The following is a 26,746-nucleotide window of genomic DNA, read 5'->3' on the forward strand; positions in this document are numbered from 1 at the left end:
TGTCACTTGTTCTTTTAGCGCTCAACCACTGAGGGGAGGAGGTTCACCAAACAAAAGCCAATGTCTACAGGGACAGTCCGACAAAGCAGGTTATTTATTTGTGCACTAATAATTATGAATTGAGTGTTCTTTTTTTAGTCTAGGTTTTTTTTTCTTTTTTTCTAAATATTATAGCTACATAATTGTCAGATATGCAATGGAAGGGATGTACAAGGATTCTGTTGGTCATCCAATAGCAGCGTTTCCACTGTTTGGCCAAAAGCGACACGCCTTCACTGTCACTTCCAGGCCTTGCTCGTTCCTCATTCGGGCTTCCTCAGGGCCAGGGGTTTCTGGGCCTCCTAATAACTTGGTCCAATGCGGGCCAACTGGGGCTTGAAAAAAAAATTAGTTCTTCTGATGTTTCGTCATCGATTCGGACTCTCGCTGGAATTGATATAAAATCAACATCATCCTTACTGTCTGTACAGTGTACAATAGCTGATCTTTTAAGAAGCCTCCTGATTGAGCTGGAGTTCCATTATGGTAATAGGCGTTTATTTCCGAAATATGCGTTGTACGCGGTAGACCATTCACAACAGACTGGGCTATCTGACCAAATCAGACCAAAGTAAGCTCATGAAAATGAGGGAGAGAGACTGATTCATCCATAGAGTCATTTGAGTCGTTATATTATGAGAAAATGAAACACTTTTTTTGACCTTTGCATGTAAACCTGTTGTAGGAGACCTCCAAAACTAAATGAGAACACTTTAAAAAAAGCATAATGGGGCACTTTATGCAATCAAACTGCCCCAAATGTTTGTTTTGCGATCTCGCTGACCTGATGATGAAAATGCAGTGATTTTGGTCTCTGTGCTACAGGTCCAAAGCTCTTAACTCCGCCTGGTCTGTTGAAAGCCCTTGCTCACACTGGCCTGACAGTGGGAAAGTAGCTAATGTGTGTTAATTATATGATTATTATAAAAGAAAATTAATCTTTTTTTTTGTTTTTTTTTTGTTTTCAGATCTTGCTGTTGTGACAACAATATATCAGGTTTGTCTGGACCAAGGTTGTCTTTAGTCAATGTTTTTTTTTTTTTCAACAACTTTTATATACAAGTTAACATTTATGTTTTTGTTTCAACAGCTTCCCCTGGAAATCCTTTCCAACGTCCTCAAGGAAGTTATTTTAACAACTGGTGATTCTGCATATTTGACCCTTTCACTGGTATGCAGGAGGTTTAGGGATGTGGTCACAGATGAAGTTTTTCGGAAAGCTGCACACTTTGCCTGGCTAGACAGTATGTTTTTTTCCCCTCCCTTGTACAATGAACATATATTCAGATTTTCTGTGGTATGATGCATTTAAACTCAAAATCTTTATTTATCTCTCCTGTATTTTTTCTTTACACTTTAAGGTGTGGTCAACTGGAAATGTTTCTCTCAGGACTACCGCAAAGAGTTCAGAGAGATGTACAGCATCAGGGAATGCTTGGACTGCAGAGCCCTTTTCAAGTCCTATCCACCAGGGTATAGGGGAAGAGGTAGACGAGGTGAACTGCTGGGCTTCTACTCGGAAGATGTTTGCACAGGATTTTGCTCCCAGGACTGTTTTTTTGCAGCAGGAAACACATTGATGTGTTGAATCGATAACTTATGCAGAAGGGGAATAATGAAAAGCTATGGCAAACATGTATCACATTTTTACAGTTTTAGTCATTTCAATCTCTCTGGTTCTTTCTTTTGTATAGATTCCATTCTGCTGTTCTTATATTTGATGCTAACATTTGCTATGTATTAAAATTTAACGAATCAATTCTTCATTTGCTTTTGAAAATTCTGTGCCATATTTCAGTAACCAATGATTTTAGATTTTTTTTCAAAGGGGTTTAAATATATTGATTTATACATTTACTATGTAAATTCAGGATTGAGATTTTCAGTAAAGTGCAGTAATAAAGAAAATGAGAGTCCTCCTGTCTTTTTTTTAAAGCTCTTAAGAGAATAAAGAGATTCTCCCTTTAAAAAATAACCATGATTTTATTATAGTAAAATAATGTTTTTTGGTGCATTAATTACTATTTGTGGAGCCAAAGAAAGTTAAAACTAGTTTTTGTAGCAAAACCATTGTTAATCTGTGGTTACAATAGTTTACAATATTTTTTTATGTGGTTACTACTATTGTGGTGTTCAGAGACTTGCCGTGTCATAGTTTGCTATATATATTTAAGGTACATGTACATATCCATACTTGGCATTATATTACTGTGTCGCTAACTTACAAAAAAACAGAGTAATGACGAGGAGTCTACACCTATCGAGAGGATAATTGAAAATTAAACAATTTATTTTTATTCTGTTTGTTGTAATCCACCGCTCTTTCTATTTCTACTTCCACGGAATTGTGGAAACGCAACAATGACGAAAAACGCAAAATGTATACAAGTTTATTCGTCTGTTCTCTACTTCCGCATTCCAAGGCTGCCCATGGCGTCATACTTCTCTACACCAATAAGCTCATCTTAATCAGAATCCAATAAACATTGAGGTGGGCGGGGCGACACGTGTCACCCCGCCCCAACGTGTCGCCCCGCCCCATCGTCCATACTGCACTCTGGGGTACTTGAACCCCGTAGCGACTTTCTGAGGGGACCCAAGATGGCCGAATCTTCACAGTGGGGCTAATAATTACTTTTCGTCAGGTCGCTGCTATTTTATGGTGCTCGACGGTCGCGCTGGCCATTCGCCATCCCGGAAAGCGAAACGAACGAGTCTATTCGATTAGTTGCATTGGGGAATGTTTATCTCTGTGTGAAGAGACTGGCTGGTCCATCCGCGGCCCTTAGCCAGAATATGGCGGAATACTTGGAGAAAATATAGCTTAGCTTATTATGAACGCGCTGCTTTATACACGACTCTTCCCGCATTTTCAACGACCGCGCGCGAGTATAATGATCAAATAGCGTTATCGGTACGTCTTTGGATTTCATTCGCGCACGTTTCGAACGTTTATGTGTAAAATGTCTCGCGCGAGGAGATAGCCTGCTAGCTGAGGCGCTAGCTACGCTAACCCCGTTTGACTGAATTAGTCGCAGCGTTAGCTTAGCCTAGCTAGCTTAAAGTAAGGGGGCACGGAGAAAAATAAACACATTCGTGCTCTGCATGCATACTTTTAAACGAACCTCTCACCGTTTCATTCCCTTTTAGAAACGGAAGTGCTTTTCGTTGTTCCGTTTATAAAGAGTTCAAAATATTGAGTATGTTGTGGAGAGTCTCGGCTGCACACAGCAGCTAGCTGACCATCGCCAGACTGGTCAGAATATTTTCCTGGACAGCATAAGTTTACTGTTATAGACCCCACAACAACATACTGCATCAGCTTCGAGACAGCTTGCCAGTGAATGCCATACATTTCAGCTTGAAGTTGACGGCAGATTCTGTTGCCTCTTGCAAGGCAAGGACGTTGTGATTTATTTTATTAAAGGCAAAAGCCTACGAGAGTTATTTGCAAGGATGACTGACACTCGTAGACGAGTAAAAGTGTACACTCTGAATGAGGATCGCCAGTGGGATGATCGGGGGACGGGACATGTGTCATCCGCTTACGTGGAGAGGCTGAAAGGCATGTCTCTCCTGGTGCGCGCCGAAAGTGATGGTAGGTTTCAAAACACTACAAAAATAATGTACATGTTCATTTTTCATTGACATTGCAATTAAGATGTGCCTATCCTTTAAAACAGGATCACTACTGCTGGAGTCAAAAATAAACCCTAACACCGCCTATCAGAAACAGCAGGTGCGTTTGAACTGACATGCTCTTATTGACAACTCACTAGTGGTTTTGTGAACATAAATCATAATGATCTGCTTTAAATGTCTTTGTTGAAATTAGTCAAGTATACATTTGTCGATATTATACACAAATGCAAGATAGTACAGGGGAATGGGATTAATACATATCACCAACCATACTTCCCCAGTACGTTAAACACGTGATCTAGTAAGAAACAGTTTCAGAACAGAAGTATAGTAAGAACAGTTTATTGAAATATTATACAAAAATTTGTAAAAGGTTTGCATGTGTTTTGTAAATCATATTTGACACATCAGGCTTTTATGGCCCATATAAAATATGGAGCTCACACCTGAGAAGAAAAAAAAAAATCAATTTTATTCAGAGGTCCAAACTGAGCAATTTGATGAATATGTCATTTTTATGATGTTATTTATATGCCCAGAAAGCAGATTAAATTGTGATAGCTTGTAATTTAAAGCAATGAGATTTGTTATGGCAGACTAGTACTAACAAAAATGCAATAATAGTTCTTAGTAAGATTAAATTAAATGCTTTGTTTTATGATCAAAGCTTTTTTTTTAATTGTAACAATTATTACAATTTTTAATTGTAGGGGGCAAATCATATGATGCAGTGCAGTACAGTAGTTATGGTTGAGAGATTTTCAAACAAATGCCTGTTGTATCATATTTAATACATAGTTTAAAGGGTTAGTTCACCCAAAAATGAAAATTCTGTCATTAATTACTCACCCTCATGTCGTTGGACACCCGTAAGACCTCCGTTCATATTCGGAACACAAATGAAGATATTTTTGTTGAAAGCTGATGGCTGAGAAAGGCTTCAGACAGGCCTCCATTGGCATTCAGTACATTGACACTTCCAAGATCCATGAAAGGCTCTTAAAACGTCGTTACAAAGTCTATCTCACCACAGTGGCTCTACAATAATCATACAATGCGACGACAATAGTTTTTGTGCGCAAAAAAAAATCAAAATAACACCTTTATCCAACTTGTTCTCGACTTCCGTGTGTGCCTCCACGACGCATGCGCGAGAATATGACGTAGCGCCGGTGTTCGGGAATCGATGAAATACACACTTAAGCCCCATTTTGAGCACTACGCCGAGACCTAAAGCACGATCAATGTAGAATCCAACAGCTTAGACACGCGCGTCTTCCTCTGCTCGTAAACAAATCGCTTCTGGGTCATATGTCCGAACGCCGGATCTGCGTAATATTCTCGCGCATGCGTCGTGGAGGCATACACGGAAGTCGAGAACAAGTTGGATAAAGGTGTTATTTTGATTTTTTTTTGCGCACAAAAACTATTGTCGTCGCATTGTATGATTATTGTAGAGCCACTGTGGTGAGAGAGACTTTGTAACGACGTTTTAAGTGCCTTTCATGGATCTTGGAAGTGTCAATGTACTGAATGCCAATGGAGGCCTGTCTGAAGCCTTTCTCAGCCATCAGCTTTCAACTAAAATATCTTCATTTGTGTTCCGAATATGAACGGAGGACTTACGGGTGTCCAACGACATGAGGGTGAGTAATTAATGACAGAATTTTCATTTTTGGGTGAACTAACCCTTTAACATGATTTAAAAAACAAAACAAAAAAATGATGTATGTATAATAAAGTAAACCTAAGTAGCTTTTAGAGGTCTTAGAAATTGTATCTATTAAATGATACAGTAGGCATTATATGGTTAAGACATTTGCTTTGTATTACAAGTATTCTGAAATATTGTTTAAATATGTGTAGTTAGATAATTCCTCATCCACGTGTACTAATTTGCATACATTTCCAGAACAGAAATCTGAACATTGGATAAAGCCTGGTTCAAAATTGTAGTTTCTTTTTTTTTTTGACGTACGAGTTCAAGGTCTTCACAGAGGGGGTTTTGGATGTCATTTTATCACTCAAAAAAAAAAAAATTATAGATAGAAAAAAAGGTGTTCTTGTTTTTAGGAATAAAGTATTATATAGATCAGGAAAATAATATTTAAAGCTCTCTGTAAAAACCTTCAGAATAGTTTTGTGTATGTAAGTGATAACTGAAGTGGAGATTTCTAGCTTGAAAAATCAGCCTTCAAAGATATGTATTGTTATTGAAATCTACATGCACAAATTAATAATGTAACAAAATAAATACTTGGAAAACAACATCCAAAGTATATTTGTATCTACTGGCCTGAAAGAAGCCTTAAACTATAGATCCCTGTATGTTAGTACCTGTAGAAAAACACTTCCTTGTGTCAGTAACCTGTTCTTTAGGCATTTGTTGATGGCATTTGCATTTTTCTTTGAAGGACACATTAATAGTCTGGTCTGAGGCTGAAAACTATGACCTGGCCCTCAGCTTCCAGGAAAAGGCTGGTTGTGATGAGATCTGGGAGAAAATATGCCAGGTGATTATGCTCATGACATTGATCATGATGTACATTGATCATTTTTTCTCTAGGTTTCACTAAGTTCTGCATGTTGGTGTAGTGCTCCATTCTGAAAGCCTTTTTTTGTGTTTACAGGTCCAGGGAAAGGACCCCTCGGTAGATATCACCCAGGAGCTGATAGATGAGTCTGAAGAGGAGCGCTTTGATGACATGTCTTCTCCTGGCCTTGAACTTCCACCATGTGAGCTCTCCCGGCTAGAGGAGGTGGCCGAGCTGGTGGCCTCATCATTACCTTCTCCGTTACGGCGGGAAAAGCTGGCCCTGGCGCTAGAGAACGAGGGCTACATCCGCAAGCTCCTGGAGCTGTTTCGCGTGTGCGAGGACTTGGAGAACCGAGAAGGCTTGCATCACCTCTATGACATCATCAAAGGCATTTTCCTCCTCAACCGCACGGCGCTCTTCGAAGTTATGTTCTCCGAAGAATGCATCATGGATGTGATCGGGTGTCTGGAGTTCGATCCGTCGCTACCCCAACCGCGGAGGCATCGAGAGTTCCTGACCACCACTGCACGGTTTAAAGAGGTCATTCCCATTTCGGACCCGGAGCTGAGGCAGAAGATTCACCAGACGTACCGGGTGCAGTATATTCAGGACATGGTGCTGCCCACCCCCTCTGTCTTTGAAGAAAACATGCTCTCCACGCTGCACTCCTTCATCTTCTTCAACAAAGTGGAGATTGTTGGCATGCTTCAGGTGGGTTTTCCTACTCAGCTGTGTGTATGTCAGTATCAGTAGTGAACTTTGTTTCACTGTACCGAGTGAAACAAACTATAGATTAATTCTTCTCTCAGGCTTCTAGCATCATATCTCACTGGTAACTAGAGTTGTTCCGATTCCGATACTAGTACTTGAGCCCATGTACCGATCCGATACCATTTTCTTAAACAAGATATGACAGCGAGCTTTGCCTAACCACTGCGCGGTTCTTCTTCGCTGCTCAGAATGCATTGCAAACACAGGATGTTGTGCTCTGTTGCCACAAGTAACCACTATTTAGAGCAGCGAAGAAGAAATGAAAACACGTTAGCAGTAGGCTATGTCCGCTGTTCAGCGGTATTTCGTCTCTGTGTGGATGGCGGGCGCCCACGCGTGACACTCGCTCGCTGTCTTTGTAATCTCTATCTTGTGTCACTATCAAGCGGCAACCTCCCCCAGTTTCTCTACGTCCATTTTCTTACAGTCTATGGTCACTATATGAGGACACAAACGCATAAACTGTCACTTCATGAGAATTTACCGTTTCATTTGTGAAAACTGTCTTCACGGCAACCCGTCAAAAAAAGTTCGGTTTGACATTTTTTTAATTGACAGAATATATTAGGCTACTTTTGTACAGTAGATTTAGCTACGTCTCTATGTAATAATACGTCTCTAATAATAATAATGCCTAGATGGTTGCTAATTTTCACTTTTGTTGTAAAGAGATTATTTTCTGATTAATATGTAATTTATTTGTTGCACTGTTTTTTTTATACAGTTATATTGTAAAACTAAAATACCTTTTTCAGTTTGCAGTGTTAGATTCGTGGCTGCATTAAGTTCTTTTTCGCTTAAGAAAAATAAATAATATTACTGTCAAATGCATGTCAGATAATAAAAATACTGTAATAAATACAGTAGTTCACTACAGTAGTATTTGTTCATGTTTTATTAAGGGATAAGTCTGAAGCACACCATAAAATAATTCTAGCAATTCATACAGGGCTAGTAGTGTATATACAGCTGTATATACAGATACACACACAGGTATCGGATCAGTACTTGGTATCGGCCGATACCCTGAGCCAAGGTATCAGGAAGGGAAAAAGGGTATCGGAACATCTCTACTGGTAACGTACATTCTCAGGCTCGCTGTGTCATTGTGCCTTCTCACCACCATTTTCAGATCAGCAACTTCCGTCTCAAATTCATTGCATCCTCGGCAAAAAACCTTGTTTGCTGAGGCTGCAGTGAATACGTTTACATGTTTGTGCTGTTGCTACTAATATTTCCCTGTTTACATTACCTGAGCACATCTCATTGCTCTGGATAGGACCCATGGTGGGTTGTACTGTGGTTCTTTGCTGTAAAGGTTATCATATATGTTTCCCACACCAAAAGGTCTACAGATGTAGATAACACATTTAAGGATAACAAAAACATTTTTAGATGCATGCAATCCTATTTAGTAGAAAATCCACAACAGTATGCCTCAATAGTAGATCTCAAGAGGAAAGTGGAGTGATTGTTATCTAAGATGTTTTCATAATTCAGTTAGATTTTACTGCAGTTATAGCTTAATTGATTTAAAATAATATTTTATAAAAATGATTTTATATACTTGCTTCTCACCTAAGCCTTACAGTGGAATTGTTTGATACTGGGGTTGGAGTTAGGGGAAGGGGCTAGTTTCCATGGGAACAGCACCATCATGTTCTTTAGAGCCATATCATGTGATGTCACAAACGCTTGGCAGGCGTGCTGGATGATCATTTTCTCCAGACTCAAGCCAGCTTCAGTACAGTATGGTTGTTTCGTCCATATTTGCAGATAAGGGTGCATATTATATTAGGGCTGGGTAAAAATATCGATTCGTCAATGCATTGCAATTATTTGTTTCTCAATTCAATATCGATTCATCAAATCCTATGAATCGATTCAGCTCACTGGCCAGTGGCGGCACTGTGTGTAACACTCTAGTGAGAGCGTTCAGCGTTGTACAAGACGCGCTTTACAAAAACAGCAAGATGGCAGACAGCAGCTGCGCTCCGTTCAAGCCTGCACCGCCAACGTTAAAAGCCGACGTTTGGGCTCATTTTGGATTCCACTGTAACGGCCGTTTCACACCGCTAGCGTGAGCAGCGCATATTTTTTTCGGCGCCCATGTTAATCAATGAGGGCATTCACACCGGGAGCAGAAGCAGCGCGTGAGCAGTAGTGAAGCGGGGGTTTCGGCGCAGAGCCTATTTTTGCTGAGCTGCTGACGCTCAATTAAAGTGAAAGCACACTTTTAATGGACAAAATAAATATGATTTCACACAAAAGGTGCTCAAAATGCACACAAGAAGCACATGCAGTATGTTTTAACAAAAACTTGAGTGTCAGAAAATAAAATTAAAAATAAAAAGATATTTGTAGAAGATTTACCATTAAACCGTTTTTAATTAATTAGCTTGGGTGAAAGTGTATGTGTGTATAATTATAAACATTATAATTATAAAATAATGTTTATATATATAAACATTATTTTAGGCTACACAGACAGGTCTAGGCTCTAGCATTATAAATCAAACAAGAGTGTGAGTTTTATTTTTGTCTACGGAGTTTGCTGTCTTCTAAACATATCGAAGTATGAATGAAACCACATGATCGCAGTTTTCTTGGTTGTGTTTGTCGTTTACCATTTACATGCAAATGTTGCAGCCTACACCTCCCCATGTTAAAGTTTCAAGACTATCAAGTTTATAAATGACCACCTTCTAAAAACAAATATAGGCTAGTTGTCTTTATAAAGAAATTCTCACATATGATATAAGTGAGCATTATATGTAGTATTGGAGCCGCTGCTGTGACGCTGTAAAAACGCTTCCAGTGTGAATACTCTTGCGCGTCTGCAGCTGCAGTCACGGTGTGGTTACGCTGACGTGACGCTCACGCACTGCTCACGCACTGCTCACGCTTGCAGTGTGAAACGGCGAAAGCCGGGAACAAATGAAGAGGTGGATAAAACCAAAGTGGTCTGTAAGCATTGCCACACCGTTCTTAAACTTTAGAGGTGTTAATAAAGCACCTGTTTGTTACAGTTGTGGTTTGTATTCAACACATGTACAATATTGTACGGTTTGTTCTGCTAAATAAACCATGACAGGAAACATGCTGGGGTCAATTTGTTCTTAAACATTGGTAATACTGCACACATTATTTAAAAATATACTCAGGTACTTCATTACTTGTGTATTTACTTATTATTGAATCGATATCGAAGCTAATAAAGCAATATCGAATCGAATCGAAATCGAATCAAAGCCTCAAGAATCGAAATCGAATCGAATTGTCAAATTCCTAACAATACCCAGCCCTATATTATATGATACACTATTGTTTTAATATTCGCATATCCGATTACTACCTGAATATAGATGTTGAATAAACTGTCCATTATAGATACTAAGCTATTTCTTATGATTGTCTGAGCAATTAGATGTACTTTCCCATGACAGTGTGATCACAATGTTTTCGTTCACTTGACTTGTTCCTCTTTTTTGAGGTGTAATCTTTTATGTCCATGACAAGGTGATGCAGTAAAATACAGTATCAGTCACATGTCTAACCTTGGTGTCGACATGCATTGATCAAATATACGTCACGCCACCCTCGTTCAGCTAGAGGTCAAGTAATGTTGCAAAACAGATTTGAGCCTCTTTGTGATTCACTTTATATTGACCTGAAATGACATTAGGATTATATATATATATATATATATATATATATATATATATATATTTTAGACATAGACAACTGTAAATGACCATTTATCAAAAACAGGCTTAATGTGGCAAATCTGGCTAATCAAAATGTATGGTTGTAATTCACACAACAGAAGGAAAGGGATTAAGTATCAAAAAATAGATTTGAATGTTGTGAATATTATTTAAATATTAATGAATAATATTTTAATTAAAATAATTCAATAAATTGCTTCCAAATATATATAATCCAGTGGGAATCTTTAGGCACCTCACGATCCAACTTTGGGTGTCACGATCTGATTCTGATTCTGGATTTGGTGATGTTTTTTATTTTAGTAATTATTTAGTTTACTGACTTTAAATCTGTAAATTATTATTTATTATGAGCTCAACACTAAGGAATTTTTCTACTGTCCTAGTCAGGCCAGTGGTTCATTTTTGCTTGTCCTGCCAAAATTTTTACTTGCCCCACCAAAAACAAAAAATAAATAATAATATTTTCTGGTAAAATTTCTGGTTAATATTTTCCTACGGTTTTTCTGGTTAAAATTGCTATTGTGATTTTTATATTTTTAAAATATACAAATGTGTATATATATTTTAAATTTGATTTATTTATTTTTTAAATTATGAAAAACACCATTTTTTTTGTGCTTGTTTGTAGGGGTGTAACAATACGCTCATGTCACGATTCTATACAAATCGTGATACTGAACTCACGATACAATTCTATCATGATATTTAAAGCCAAAATAAAGTTATTACATTAATTATTATTATTATCAGGACCCACAATTATTTCCCCATTGTACTATTATACATTATATATTAGAGATGCACCGATCATGATTTTACATGGCCGATTCCGATTTCAAGAAAACTGGCCGATACCGATTTCAGTTTTTTTTTTTTTTTTTTTTTTTACATAATAAAAGAATGACAGTATACATGAACAAGATGTTTATTTGGTATTTAACAGGCTAAATTGGTTTTTGGCTAATGAAAACAAGTCCTCAATCTGAAATTAACAGGAAATTTAATTGGAAATTAAAAGGCTGAAAGGTGAAATTAAAGGCAACAACTGCATATGTTGTTACTTAAATCAGCATTTGTTTTTAAATTCAGTGTAAAGAAAAAAAGTCTTTACCAGTGAAATTAAATAAAACCAAAGTATATAATTGTTCCAAAATGTTCAATCAAATAATGTTTAGTGCAACGAAAAAAACTAAGATGCTACAGCAGGTGCTTTTTAAATCAAATTAAGTCAATGTAATTTTAAGGTAAAATAAAAGGTAACACTTTAGAATAATGGTCATTAGTTAACATTAGTTAATGTATTAACTAACATGAACTAACCATGAGCAGTACATTTGTTACAGTATTTGTTCATCTTTGTTAACGTTAGTTAATATACACTCTAAAAAAAAAAAAGGTTCTATATTGCACCAAAAATGGTTCTTGGCTCGTAATCATAGGGGAACCTTTTTTAGTGCTATATAGCACCAATTTTGGTGCTTCAGTGGTTCTTCAGCGGTTCTTCAGAGGTTCTTCAGCGGTTCTTCAGAGGTTCTTCACCGGTTCTTCACCGGTTCTTTGACTAAGGTGCTATATAGCACCTCTGAAGAACCGCTGAAGAACCACTGAAGCACCAAAATTGGTGCTATATAGCACTAAAAAAGGTTCCCCTATGATTACGAGCCTTTTTTTTAGAGTGTAAACATCACAGTGCATTAACTAATGTTAACAAGATTTTAATAATAACTTATTAGTAAATGTTGAAATTAACATTAACAAAGATTAATAAACGCTTTATAAGTGCAGTTCATTATTAGTTAATGTTAACTAATGTAGTTAACTAGTATTAACTAATGACCATTATTCTAAAGTGTTACCAAATAAAAATTATCATCCCATAGGCTACAGAACTGATAGTATTTCATTTCAAAAGTGCATGCATGTTCTTCTTAAGGCTACAAAAAGAAGTATTTCGGCTTTGTCACAAGTTAGTCTGTTTTGTTCTCATCCGATCTAACACGTGAGAAGCTGAGCTGAACAAACGCTCACTATGTACGCTTGTGCAGGGCGGAGAAGTAAGCTTGTGCAACTTCAGCTTGCGCAGGAAAGCGGCTCTTCATTCCCTTCAGCGTATCTCGTCTCTTCCCTCAGTTCTCCAGTTTCCGTTTGTAACACACAAGTGACATGTTCGCGAATGATTGCAATATAGGCGTATGTGTACGCGGGCGCACTTCCGGATAAATCGGCAGAAAAATACAAAGAAGGCCGGTCAACCGGTGCATCCCTATTATATATAGTAGTTTAATGTAACTGAAACTCTTTAAACGTAATTTGTCTCACTCAGTTCTCGCACTTTCAATGCAGGCATTTGTTGTATCACATTTAGTTTTACTACTAAAACTAAATATGATATGGTGATTTTTAAATGATGTTTGCGCTTTCGAAAGCAGTATGATTATTCAAAGCGTTTTCGATGGTTTATTCTTACAGTGCATTCATAGCGGGAGAGACAGAACATAGGAGAGTCTGTGCATGCGTGGCTTGTCTGAGATCCAACAAATGCCTGCATTGAAAAAGCGCGAGTACTGCGTGAAGAAAAATATGCACTTCAGGTGATCAATGCAATCAATCACCATACCAATCGCAAGAAAGCAAAATGACTATTCCCAAACTGTAAATGGTAGACACGTTGGTCCAAAATTTAAATTCTGCATTTACTCACTCATGATGTTTTCCTGCATCGCGCAAGCATTTGAAAGTCTTGTGTTTACTACAGTATGTGTGTTGTTGTAAATCTGCTCATCATATAAAGCCATTGTATCTCTTCAGAAGACTTGGATTTGGATTAGACCACTCGATTAATTACGATGCCTTTATGACTTTTTTTTTGGATCCTTTAAGTTTTAGAGGAATGTACTTTAAATGGAGGGACAGAAATCTCTTAGGTTTCATAAAAATAGATTCATTTAGGTTTGGAAGTTGAACAAAAATCTTAGGTTTGAAACAACATGAGGTAGAGTAAATGTTAGGGCTGTACGATTAATCGAAAAATAACCGAAACCGATATTCAGAACCTCTAACCGACGTATTTTTCCCATGTCGGTTATTTCGGTTTTCACGTGACTCCGCCCCGTCAGTCACATCAAGTGCAGTTTGCAGGCACACAGAGAGATGCAGGAGCAGTTATCTGTTTTTATAAATGCCCAGACTCACTATAGTAACTGCATGTTTTACACCGTTTATACAGGTCAGTTAATTGCTGTTCTTATAGCCTATGCGCTGACACACACACACACACACACACACACACACACAGACGGCGCGCGCAAGCCCCGAAGCCAGATCGCTTACACTTTCGTGCTCATAAAGTTTGTCAAGTAAATGCGTTTAAAGGCTTGCCAGTTTCAACATTTAACGCGATTGTGCACTATTCAAAAACAACAATACGGAAAACTTCTCCGTTCAGTGCTCAGCTTTTTTCTGTGACACAGAGAGCCGAGCCATGTCACATCTCTGAAAACGCGCGCGCCCTGAAGGCAGACCTCTATCAAGTGCGTCCTCACAAAGTTTGTCATTTGTCGGTGGTTTAAGCCCTGCCAGTTTGAACATTAAAGCGAGTTTCGACCATCAGATGTGTATTATGTTGAACTAATGCCTGATATGTTGTGACAAACGAACACTCAGACAGAAGCTCGCGCAGAGAGCAGCGCAGAAACGCAGTGTCAACGCTGTCCTGTGACTAAAGTAAAGTCACTAAAGGAGCTAAGAAACTTAACCGTTATAGGCATACATTTTAATACCTTTGCAGTAAGTACAAACCACAGCTTCATAATGAATAGAGACAGCATGAGTAATTCACACACACAATCACTCTCTCATTAATGCATTCAAATAAATGTAATGTAGGCCTATGTGCTAATGTATCTGTATCTGATGTACAACAAGAAGAAATCTGCCCCATAGACAATAACTGCTGAAAGTCAACCGTTTCCTTCAAGTATTTTAAAATCACAAAGAAATGCACGTTTCCATTAGGAAAAAAAATCCACCTTTAGTAGTAGAAAATATTTACAGTACAAACCTTATCAGTGAACTTACTCAAAAACCTTATGAGGGCAAAAAAAAAGAAAAATGCAAAATAATCGTTCATTAATCGTAATCGAGGTCAAATGTTCAATTAATCGAGGTTTTTATTTTTTGTCAAATCGTTACAGCCCTAGTAAATGTTGACAGAATTTAAATTTTTGGGTGAATTATACCTTATGAATACAGTAAGCTGATATCGCGGATCATATCGTTTACCTCAACGATATGTATCGTCGCATTTTTATATCACTATCTCAATATAGCGATACTACTTTGTGGGGCCAAAAATTTTCATATCAATATGACAATAATAATAATAATATTAATATTATTTTTGCAACTATAAATCATTAGAAAGGTCTGGTTTTATTATAGAATATTAAATTATCGTATGTGTCCACGGAGAAGGAAAAAAAGCTCATGTACACTTCTCTATCTTTACACTGGAGAAAAACTTTGAAATGTTTACTTCAAATTATACTTCAAAGTATAATTATATTTTATTTTTACCCAAAATAGGGTAGGACAGCATGTCTCTGGTTCCTTCCACTGTAGGAAAATGAAGCCAAAAGATCCTAGAAATGTTCTTTGCTAAGGCTGCCCCCTAGTAGTCGACTAGAATAGGCTTAGTCGACCAAAATTGTATTTAGTCGCAGAAAAAAATTAAGTTATGCAGTCATGAAGGACAGATTATTAACGGCATGTTAACCTAGATTAATTTGCGCTATTATTAGGCGCATAACCAAGTGTTTGTGCAGAGTGTGGAAGCTAAAGTATGACATGGAGGCTCCGGCACATCACTGGCATTTTTTTCTGGACAACAGTGGAAACAACTTAAAATACTCAGTCATTTTTGGTCGTGCAGATAAGAGTAATAGAGAATACATTCCAAACTCTAAAGGGTCATATTTTATGTGTAAACTCACAATAACAAAACATTGTGCTTTTATTTTCTTTATTTTACAAGCGGGATGCGCTTTCTGCCATCAAAAAAATTTACCAAAACTTAGCGTATAGGCTACTTGCCTCACAGACATGAGAAAAATATCTATAGAAAGCTTGAAATGTCTATGAAGCCAAATACTGAAAGGAGCATTTCTCTCTAAAGACACGTCTACTACAGGGTTTCCGTTGTCCGGTAATTACCGGACATTGGCCGGGAAAAAAATTAAATGTCCGACAAAATTAAATCTTTTCGGTCAAATTGTCAGATTAAAACTGCCTAATAATCCCGGCCCCGCGCCCCTAACACAATCTGAATCGACCGTTTGAAAGTTTTTAAACAACATCGCATGTTGCATTTCAAATAAAGCGCACGCCTAACGGCTATAATATAGACCTAAACCACGAACTATAGAGAGACGTTTCAAATATGGCCAGGCCCAGGCAGACTAGCCTTAAAAGTTTTTTTCAAAGGCCAGACGCGAAGAAGGATACTGAATCAGGAACGCCTGAAGCCTCAGATGTCCAGAGCCAGACAGCTCCGCCACCACCGGAGAAAAAGCCGAAGTGTAGGGCGTATCGGTCGGAATGGAGTGACAAGTTCCCATGGTTAAGATGTGAGGTAGTTGATGGTAACGAAAAAATGTTCTGTTCGCGCTGCGAAAAGGCAGGACGACGCAACGGATTCACAAGAGGGTCGAATAATTTGAGAATGTCATTTGTTTGTTCAAGTTCATTTGACAAGGAGTCATTTCACACGGTGGCCAATTTAAATGTTACCAACTAAATGAGACATACTGAGTTTATAATTAAATTTGCTTGAGTAAAAACAATGCTATATTCTGATATTTTATGTGGGGAAGGGGGGTTGGTTTGTTAAACTATGAAATGTGAAACCATAGTAAAAAAAATTGGTTGATTGACGCCAATCGGACGTTCATGTTTTTTTTTTCCGTCTATTTGAAAGTTAGGCTAATAAACATGTTGCATATACGGCCTGATTATGTCATTTTTTTTTAACTTACATAAACTGCTTTCAGTTTTCCTCAACTTGAATAATTAAGAGGCGATATTTGACCGGCATATCATCAAAATGTCCGGAAAACGAAACTTTGACCGGCACCATTTTTTTCTAGTGGAAAGTCTGGTCCACTATACTGCGGAGATGAGAGTCGGCATCGTCATTCGCATTCATAATCATTACTTTTGCCGGTGCTTTGCGGAAAGCTTTTGAGCATGGAATAGGCATATATTATGCCTATGATATATTAAAGGCTCATTATGGTTTAGTATACCACCATGTATATACTGTATTTAAGTAATTAAATAAATATAAACGTGAGATTAGTAATTAAATAAATATAAACGTGAAATTAGTCGACTAATGGCTTAAATGAATGAATGCTAGTCAACTAAAAACAATCTTTAGTCAGGGGCATAAAAAGCATGTCATAAAAGATGCAAGTGCATTTAACCGCTTGCGTGGAGTCGCACATGACTACATGCCGCGAACGCTCTTCACTAAGCGCACATGAGCATTTGAAAACAGCCGTCTGTCACTTAGCGAGTTTCATGTATTGAATATATATATATAGGCCTACAGCATTCCATACTGCTTTATGAAATGTTCAGAATTGTTGGAGAGAGAGAGAATCGTTATGCATCGGAGAATTGATTTTAATTTTGAATTGAAATTAGATTTTCTTCCCACCCCTACCTTCTAGTGTCGTTTGAAGTTTTAACTGATATGTATATATGTATATGTGTAATAACCAGAGATAATGTAATAACCAGAGCTCTATTTCTTGTCCTTTTTTTTTAGGATGATGAGAAATTTTTGACTGAGCTCTTTGCACAGCTTACTGATGAAGCCACGGATGACGACAAGCGGCATGAACTGGTATGATAGCAGCATTACTAATGGATTACTAATGGATGCCTCCTCCTCAACATAATGGATACATACAAAACTCATATTGTGTGTCACATCCAGGTAAATTTCCTGAAGGAGTTTTGTGCATTTTCGCAAACGTTACAACCACAGAACAGAGATGCATTCTTCAAAACGCTTTCCAACATGGGAATCCTGCCAGCGCTGGAAGTTATTCTTGTAAGATATCCTTGCTGTTTCAAAGAACAGATTTATTGTCAGTTGTCAGTTTGGTGGTTTCTTTTTTTTTTTTTAAACTTACATCTTTATTCATGAGTAATGACCTTTTTGCATTGTGTGTTATCGAGACCTTATGTATCTCATGTAAGCTTGCTTCTGCTTCCCTGCTGTATTTACCAATGTGTGTGTGCTTTGTTAAAGGGCATGGATGATGTACAGGTGCGTGGAGCAGCCACTGATATCTTCTCCTACCTGGTGGAGTACAACCCCTCTATGGTGCGAGAGTTTGTTATGCAGGAGTCTCAACAGAATGATGATGTAAGTCAGAAATGCCCACTGACCCGTGTGATCATTCTATCTACCTGTCGTCTTCACTACTTGTCTTTTCTTTTTCTTTTTTTCACAGGACATTCTGTTGATAAATCTGATAATTGAGCATATGATCTGTGACACTGACCCAGAGTTGGGTGGAGCCGTACAGTTAATGGGATTGCTCAGGACGCTAGTGGACCCAGAGAACATGCTGGCAACTGCTAATGTGAGACCTGTATTAATATAAATGTAGTACAATGTGTCAAATATACAGTTTCATTGTCAGAAAAACCTAATTTTATGAACTGTCTGGGTCCCTGTAGAAAACAGAGAAGACTGAGTTCCTGAGTTTCTTCTATAAGCATTGCATGCATGTGCTCTCAGCTCCACTTCTTGCCAACACCACAGAAGAAAAACCCAGCAAAGGTAACAATGAAGGTTTTATATGAATCAGACTAGATGTGTAGGCAGTCTTTTTTATCATTCCTCAATTGAAATTGGCATACCTATTTTTAAAGACATAGCAAATTTCTCACTCTGTGTGTTTGTTTTGTCAGATGATTTCCAGACGTGTCAGCTGCTGGCTCTGATCGTAGAGCTACTCACTTTCTGTGTTGAGCATCACACGTATCACATAAAGAACTACATCATCAACAAAGACATCCTCCGCAGAGTACTGGTGCTCACTGCTTCTCAACACGCTTTCTTAGCCTTATGTGAGTATATGCACACACACACATATAAAATTCAAAATGTCAGTTGTAATTAATGTCATGGGGTCAGTTGTTTTTGAATTTATATCAGAATGACAGTAAGGATTTTTGCTGGTTTGGTCATTCAGTAGCTCAAATTTGTAATTTTTCATGTCACCATTCTCACTTACTTCAAAAACTACAATATATTTTTAAATACATTTTTCAATGTATAGGTTTGCATTGACGTGTACATTTATTCATTTATTCAAAGTCTGTGTAAAGGCAATTCTGAGATTTGTTTCTAAACACATTCTAAATGCTAGAAATGTATTGCTGAAACGCGTTACATAGACTGTGTGAACTGTGTGGTACTGAATTGTGGCGTTAGACTGTTAAAACGTTTTTCACCATTTCTGTGTTCAGGATTTTTTGGGTGGGCCTAAAATCATAGCTCAATGATCACTGGAGTCATGACATGGCCCCTCCCCTAACACTATAATAACTAAATGCACATTCGCATCAGTTCACCCGCTCAATCGCGAGTTTACTGAAAGTACAATTAGTTACTACAGCCTACAGTTTGCTTGCTAGTTATGCCATCGTCACGTACATGCATATTACCTGGTTGCAATAACTTACAAAACAGCTCTGTGCCCTTATTTAAATTTCTGAAAAACAATTATATCAAGAAGAAGGTGGATTAATTCTGTGAAGAGCCACCTTGATGGAGAGCTGAGGGTCACCACCAACACCCGCCTCTGTAGTGATCATTTTACACCTGATAGTTTTACAAACTTTCATCGGAGACAACTGGGATCCACTTATCCGCTGTTACTGGTGAATGGGGCCGAACCGACTATCTCCCGGCCAGGCCTTCATCCTCCTGTCCCACTGACTACTGGTGATGGGGCAGGACCGACTATCTCTCGTCCTGGCCTTCATCCTCCCGTCATGCCGACAACTGGTGATGGGGCCAGACCGACTATCTCCCGTCCTGGCCTTAATCTTCCCATCCCACCAACCACTGGTGATAGGGCCGGACTGACTATCTCCCGTCCCGGCCTTCATCCTCCTGTCCCACCAACATCTGGTGCCATTGTTGGCAGTACATAACCACCAATGAGTGTAAGCGTTCCCGCGAGTGGGCGTGTTTTCAGCGCCGACAGTGGACATGCCCCCAGTGTTTGAGAGCAGAGAATACTGTTTATTTTTTTCAGGATTTTGATAATTTTTGTATACTTGGCAGTTTTTATCATTTAAATTTGGCAGGGTGGTTAATAACACATTTTTCTGTGGTGTGACAAACTCGGAACACATAGTTAATATTGCCTTTACATGGACTTTAGCGGCGCCGTTAATGTCATCACATGTGATCGCACACGCACGTCAAAATAACGTTCAGTTATTGACTTCTTGATGTGTGGCTGAGCCGTTTAGTGTAAGGACAATCATATTATTCTGTCTTATATTAATATATAAAAAGGTAGAACGGCTCTCAGACGGGAACCGACTCTCAGAGCTAACTTGTTCGCGAATGACACATCACTACAATGGTGATTGACAAGCTGATGGCGTTTTATTTACCGGAGTGTCTATTCACACCGTGCAAATAGCGTGCCTTGTTGGTAAGTGCTATTCACACTAGCTCCGCCTAACAATGCCTGGCTTTGCCAAACAACATTTTAAAAACCTGCTTGCAATTCAGTGGCGCAATCAGTAAAGTGCATGCCTAATGGATCATTGTTTTGACACGATCAACACGGGTTTAAATCCGCCTTTTGCCGAGCTTGCTCTTCTCTCTTTTCTCATCACAAATCACATCGGAAAGGCATTTACTTTCAATAAAAAAAAAAAAAATTCTAAATGTGGAAATAAAGTGCCAAACGAAATGTTTAATAATAATAAAAGCATTTATTGGGTAGGGTTAGGGGTAGGTGTAGGGAGAGCTTTTATTGTCCCATTAAGGCAGCATCCATTTAATAATTTAAATAAATATAATCATTTACACTATTATTATTGCATCCTGTTAATGTACAACAATACTAAGGTGCAAATAATAAGTATCTGTCAAAATAAAGTATAAATTGCATGTAATTACTATTCACATTGCAAAGAACTGCTACTTTTATATGGTATAAATAGAATATATCACTATTTTCACTTAGGAAACTTACTAAATAGTATCTACAGCTATTTGCACTTATATGATGTAAATCTCATCCATTGTTATTTTCACTTAAGCCCTATTCGCACGGGATTAGTATTATCTGGGGACCTCGTGTGATTTAGAAATTACTCGGGATAAGCAAGCCTGTGATTTTACTCAAATTTACTGACTTATCTCCCGGATATGTCAAGACATGTAAATGTTTTTTCGTTATAGATATAGCTGTATGAAATTATAAACAGTCGTATCGATATCATTTTGATTGTTTTATAGTAATAAAAATTATTTAGTTCAGTTAGAGAACAGACGCTACAATTAAAAACTGAACTGAGCAATAATAACAATATACGGCGGAAGATTCAGTTTCAAACTTAAATGTAAAAGCGCCCATTTAAGCGAGTTTGTCATTGTCCTTTTCTGTTTTTGTGTTTTTCATTAAAAATAATATTAAACACCCCATTCAAGCAATTTACTCCCAAATTGGTGCTCATTCTAAAGTGAAAGTATAATCCGCACGGCCGCACGGAATTCATAACGGTGCGCATTTTATGCAGCCTAGCTCCATTCTTCATGAAAGATAAAGATAAAAATGCGCACAGGAAACAAAAACCTTGCAAAAATGATATACGATCCGCCTAATCCCGGCCAAATCACAGAGATGCCGATTCGCACGGGACTAATATTATCACAGGACCTCAGTGTTTGGCGAAATATGGTAGGTAATTTGCGGGGGAATTTTTACTTTACATATTACAGACATGGCCGATTGGCACGGGACTAAGATCACAGACATTCTCTCCAATTATTACAAATCACAAGAGGTCCCCAGATAATACTAATCCCGTGCGAATAGGGCTTTAGTGTAAATATAATCTATTTACTAGGTTACCAATACCACCGTCGTCCACTCAAACAACTCGATGGAAACGCACATAATTCGCAATTGCTTTTTTTTGCGAACTTTGAAAAGATTTGATTCACGTTTGGATGGAATCCCAGTTTGTGACACAAAGCTTTTGTGTTCAGATCAAATCCTCTGCTCATCAACAGTGGTTACAGTGTTATTTATATACTATTATAGTTTTTATTTGTATTATTAGTGATCTTGTTGTCTGCTTTGTAATTTATTTTTTTTTGCCTTTATATTTAGTTTTGTATGTATGTTTTAGTTTTCAGTTTAGTTTAATTTTAATTTAGTACAATTAATTGTCAAGGCCACATTTCTAATTTTTGCTTTTCTGTCTAATATTTCAGTTAAGAACAAAGTTAGTTAATGATTACATCACTGGTTCAATGAACTTAGTGTGGTTTTGAAATACTCTAAAAGATAAGTAGTACTAGACAAATGACATGAGGCATAATTAGTCACGCCACTCACCATGGGAAGATTAAAACCGCATATTCAATAACACTAACTCACACTGATCTATTTCTACAATGAAAGGCTCTGTTGATAATGATTACAGTTACATTATTTCAACACATGCTGTGCCAGCAGCATTAACGAGCACTAATTTATTTATTCCAAGCACTCAATGCTACCCCACTGACAGACATCAGATATAACTTGGCTGTTAAATGTCTCTGTACCTTTCTCAATCATTTCTCTCGTTCAGGTGCTTTGCGTTTCATGAGGAAAATCATTGGCCTGAAGGACGAGTTCTATAACAGATACATTATGAGGAACTTCCTGTTTGAGCCAGTGGTCAAAGCTTTCCTCAACAATGGATCGAGATACAACCTCATCAACTCAGCCATTATAGAGATGTTTGAATATGTCAGAGTGGTGAGTACATTAATTCAAACACCACATTTCTTGATGCTCCTGAACACAAAGTTAGACTGATATATTGTTTATTTTGCTGTGTTCTGTGTGTGTAGGAGGATGTGAAGTCCCTGACGGCTCATATCATAGAGAACTACTGGAAAGCCCTGGAGGATGTAGACTATGTTCAGACGTTTAAGGGACTGAAGCTCCGATATGAACAGCAGAGAGAAAGACAGGACAACCCTAAACTTGACAGGTCGGTGGTCTTTAAACCATTGTCACCTAATCAAGGATGCAATTCCCAAATTTGTATTGAGAATCGTTTATAAATCTGTTTTCAACTAAAGAGACTCTTTAAAGTTTCTCTGGTTTTCAGCCAAAATAAAAGCCCTTTGGTTTAATATTTGAAAGCAATTAAGACAGGTATAATATTAGTATGTTGTTTTTAAAATAAATTTGTAACTTTACAAAACAACAGTATAATTACTATATATATATATATATATATAATGTATATGTATGTATATATGTATATGTATGTATATATATATGTATATATGTGTGTGTGTGTGTGTGTGTGTGTGTGTGTGTGTGTGTGTGTGTGTGTGTGTATATATATGTATGTATGTGTGTGTATATAATTACTATATAATTTTTTTTATTTATTTAATACAATATTTTAACCGTAACAACTTATTATTATTATTATTATTATTATTATTATTGTAATTGTGTCCTTGTTGAATGGGTTCCATAAAAACAACAGTATGAATGCGGCCTGAGACAACTGAAATAGTCACCTTTTCACCCCTAATAAGTTCGCATTTTTCATTATTAAAATAAAATTTGCTCAGATTCATTGTGCAATTGTAATAGTTACTCTCAAGTGGATGTACCTTTTTAATGAATGTTTTTTGTGTGCCTGCATGCTTGTCTTCAGTATGCGGTCGATTCTGAGAAATCACCGTTTTCGCCGGGATGCGCGGACGCTGGAAGACGAGGAGGAGATGTGGTTTAACACGGACGAGGAAGACTTGGAGGATGGCGAAGCTGTGGTGCCGCCCTCAGATAAGATGAAGAGTGACGAGGACCTGATGGATCCCATCAGCAAGTTCATGGAGAGGAAGAAACGTAAGTTTACTGCTACATGCAGATGGCATGATGTTGATGACCAACCACTACGATTCCCTATCTGATTGCTAGATGCTTTTATATAACTTGCATTGCTTGGTGTGTTTTTGGTTGATTACTAGTTTTTTGTCTGGTTTTTTTTCCCCCAAGTGAAAGATTCAGAAGAAAAGGAGGTGTTGACAGGGAAGGCGAGCCTCTCAGGACGGCAGAGCCCCAGTTTTAAACTCTCGTTTTCCAGCTCTCCAAAGCCTAGTCTGTCGTCTCCTCCATCCGCATCCCTCCACCCTGGTTCACCTGGTTCTCCAAGCTCTCCCGGGACAGGAGCCCGGAGTTCCCCACCTACGGCAGCTGTCACCACCAAGGTAATCATCCGGGCTCCAACACTGAAACGATGCCCCAAAATTGTATTTCTTACTGCTTGCTTGTTTTTGACGGCATCTTGCTTCCATTTCAGGGAGGTCTAGTGGGGTTGGTGGACTACCCTGATGACGATGAAGAGGATGAGGATGAGGAAGAGGCCGACAGTAAAGAAGAAAGTCCTCCGCTGTCCAAGAAGTCCAAGCTGAGCTCTTAAAGCACTCCCTCGTCAATCAGCACAGTCATGCTCAAAGGGAGCTTCATCCAGAGACTATTGCAGCGCTCAGCCTAGAACTCAAAACTGAAACTAAATGAATGAATACATAAATGAATGGATAAATGAACGAATGCAGCCCCCCGCAGGAGTCCATGGGGTGCCATGTGAGGAACGGAGAAATGGAGAGCAAGAGAGGGAGAAGATTCGGTCACAGAGCGAAAAGGTGAATGTCTCCACGTGGAGTTTGTCCAAGTGCCAATCTGCAAGAGAGAGAGAGACTCGTGAAATGAACGGAGAGATTGAAGACGAGATAAAACTGTGGTCTGGACAAAGAATCAAAAAGGATTTAATAAGAAATGAATTTCGACAAAGCTAAAAGTACTGGGGGGTAAAAATGACCTCACACACACAGTTAGTCACTCACAGACACTCAAACTGTTACCCCACAGAGCGTCCCAGGTTTGGACCAGGACACACTGCCCCCCCTCTCAGGGAAGGACCTCACATGACCCGAACTGGGCCAGCCAATTCACAACCACCACTCACCTTTGCTGACATCATCTCCATTTCTTTCTCTCCTTCCTCTAGACCTTTTTCTGTTGGCCTTTTTTCCTCTTGATTGTTTTTTTTTTTTTTAGTTTCTAGGGCCAGACGGGACACTAGGGAGCAAAGAAGTCTAGGTCGTCATTGTTTATGATGTCACCGTTGTTCTCGTGGCTCAGCGGAAGTTCTTCATCTTTCAAAGCCAGCAGTTCCCTCCTTTTTCTTATTCTGTTGTTCTCCTCTCTCATTTTTTTAAATGACATAAGAGACCTGCCTTTAAATGTTCAGGACGTTTTCAGCCGCACTTGAACAGGTTTTTAAAACCTCAGTGGGGGGAGATAGTTTTACCCTTTTTTTGCCCTTCAAAACTGCAGATTTTTTGGAAAATTTGTAAGCCCGTCTTGATTAAAGATTGAGTGGAACTCTAGATGTGATCGATTTTTGTCATATCTTCATTTTCTTTTCTTTTACATGAGTGTACTCTTAGTTGTTCAGTATATTTGGGACCATTAAAAAGATCTTTGCTGTAGTAGATCTCTCACGGTTGTGCTGGTTCCCTGTATCATGTCAACTGTGCTGATATTTTGTCTTTTGAAATGGGATTTTCGTCACTGAAATGATCCTCCTGTCTGCTCGTCTGAATACGTCAGTGGAAAGTCCTGCCTCCGCTGACGGAAGCTTTCTAAAAAACCTGCACACGATTAAAGATCACAGTTTTTATTTTCTGAAATATCATTTGTTTCCCTTTGTACTTGAGATCCCTGAGAAGGGTGTAATCATGCACTAGAGGGCGTACTTCACCATCATTGACATGTTTGTGCAAAAAGCAACAAGCAGGAGCCAGAAAGTAACTTTGTCCATATATAGTACCAGTCCAAAAAAAAAATATATATATATATATATATATTGATCACAAACACAATAAAAAAAAAACTTAATATTGTGAAAAATTAAAAGTACTGTTTTCTATTTTATTAGATTTTAAAATGGAATTTATTCCGGTGATGGCAAAGCTGAATTTTCAGCATCTTTACTTCAGTCTTCAGTGTCACATGATCCTTCAGAAATCATTCTAATATGCCTATTTGGTGCTTTAATATTACTGGTAATATTAACTTGATAATTGTTTTTATCAATGTTGAAAACGTAACATTTTTATGGAGACTGATTCGAGGATTCTTTGATGAATAGAAAGTAAAAAACAGCATTTCTTTTAAATGTAGAAGTCTTTTGTAGCAAGCGTCTTTCCTATCAATTTTTATCAATTTAATGCATCCTTGTAGAAAAAAAGGATTAATAAAGAAAAATAAAGTAATTATAGTGTATCACAGTTTCCACTTTTTCAACGTGATGTTTTTTGAGCACCTAATCAGAATGATTTCCGAAGAATCATGTGACACTGAAGACTGGAGTAATGGCTGCTGAAAATTCAGCTTTATCATCAGAGAAAATATTTCACAATATTACTGTTTATACTGTATTTGAGAAATGCATGCTCACCAAGGCTGCTAAGAGACTTGTCTCAAAAACAATCTAACAACAGTTTTATAAATTTACAAGAAAAATCAGGTGTATGGAATTCTAATGATATGCTGTAAAAGTTGAAGACATTTATTCCCCTCATTTAATTTGCACAAATGAAAACAATTTTCAGCATGTACAGATCAATCTTGGTCTGTTTTCTGTTTTAGCAAGCAATGCATTTGATATAGCCCTTCT

At 37.9% G+C, this 26,746-nt stretch overlaps 3 protein-coding genes across 3 annotated transcripts in view; 2 read left to right on the forward strand and 1 right to left on the reverse strand.

Moving 5' to 3' along the window:
* The window catches only part of LOC307134749 (uncharacterized protein), an 8,779-nt gene extending 8,706 nt beyond the window's left edge, over positions 1-73 (forward strand). The window contains exon 23 of the mRNA XM_079830746.1: positions 19-73. The gene's annotated coding sequence lies outside the window, so the exon portion shown is untranslated. The remainder of the gene's footprint in view (positions 1-18) is intronic.
* drc1 (dynein regulatory complex subunit 1 homolog (Chlamydomonas)) overlaps positions 1-26,746 on the reverse strand; it is a 548,506-nt gene that overhangs the window by 36,719 nt on the left and 485,041 nt on the right. The window lies entirely within an intron of this gene.
* Positions 2,589-25,761, forward strand: smek1 (SMEK homolog 1, suppressor of mek1 (Dictyostelium)). Its single transcript, XM_079831683.1, has 15 exons — positions 2,589-3,637; positions 3,723-3,778; positions 6,096-6,194; positions 6,312-6,929; positions 17,550-17,627; positions 17,721-17,837; positions 18,039-18,155; positions 18,244-18,375; positions 18,473-18,575; positions 18,707-18,865; positions 22,628-22,797; positions 22,893-23,035; positions 23,720-23,910; positions 24,061-24,272; positions 24,365-25,761. Exons 1-15 carry the CDS (start codon positions 3,496-3,498, stop codon positions 24,482-24,484), a joined length of 2,457 nt encoding a protein of 818 aa, XP_079687809.1. The 5' UTR covers positions 2,589-3,495; the 3' UTR covers positions 24,485-25,761.

Source organism: Gobio gobio, assembly GCF_949357685.1.
Source record: "Gobio gobio genome assembly, chromosome: 12".
Classification (NCBI taxonomy): domain Eukaryota; kingdom Metazoa; phylum Chordata; class Actinopteri; order Cypriniformes; family Gobionidae; genus Gobio; species Gobio gobio.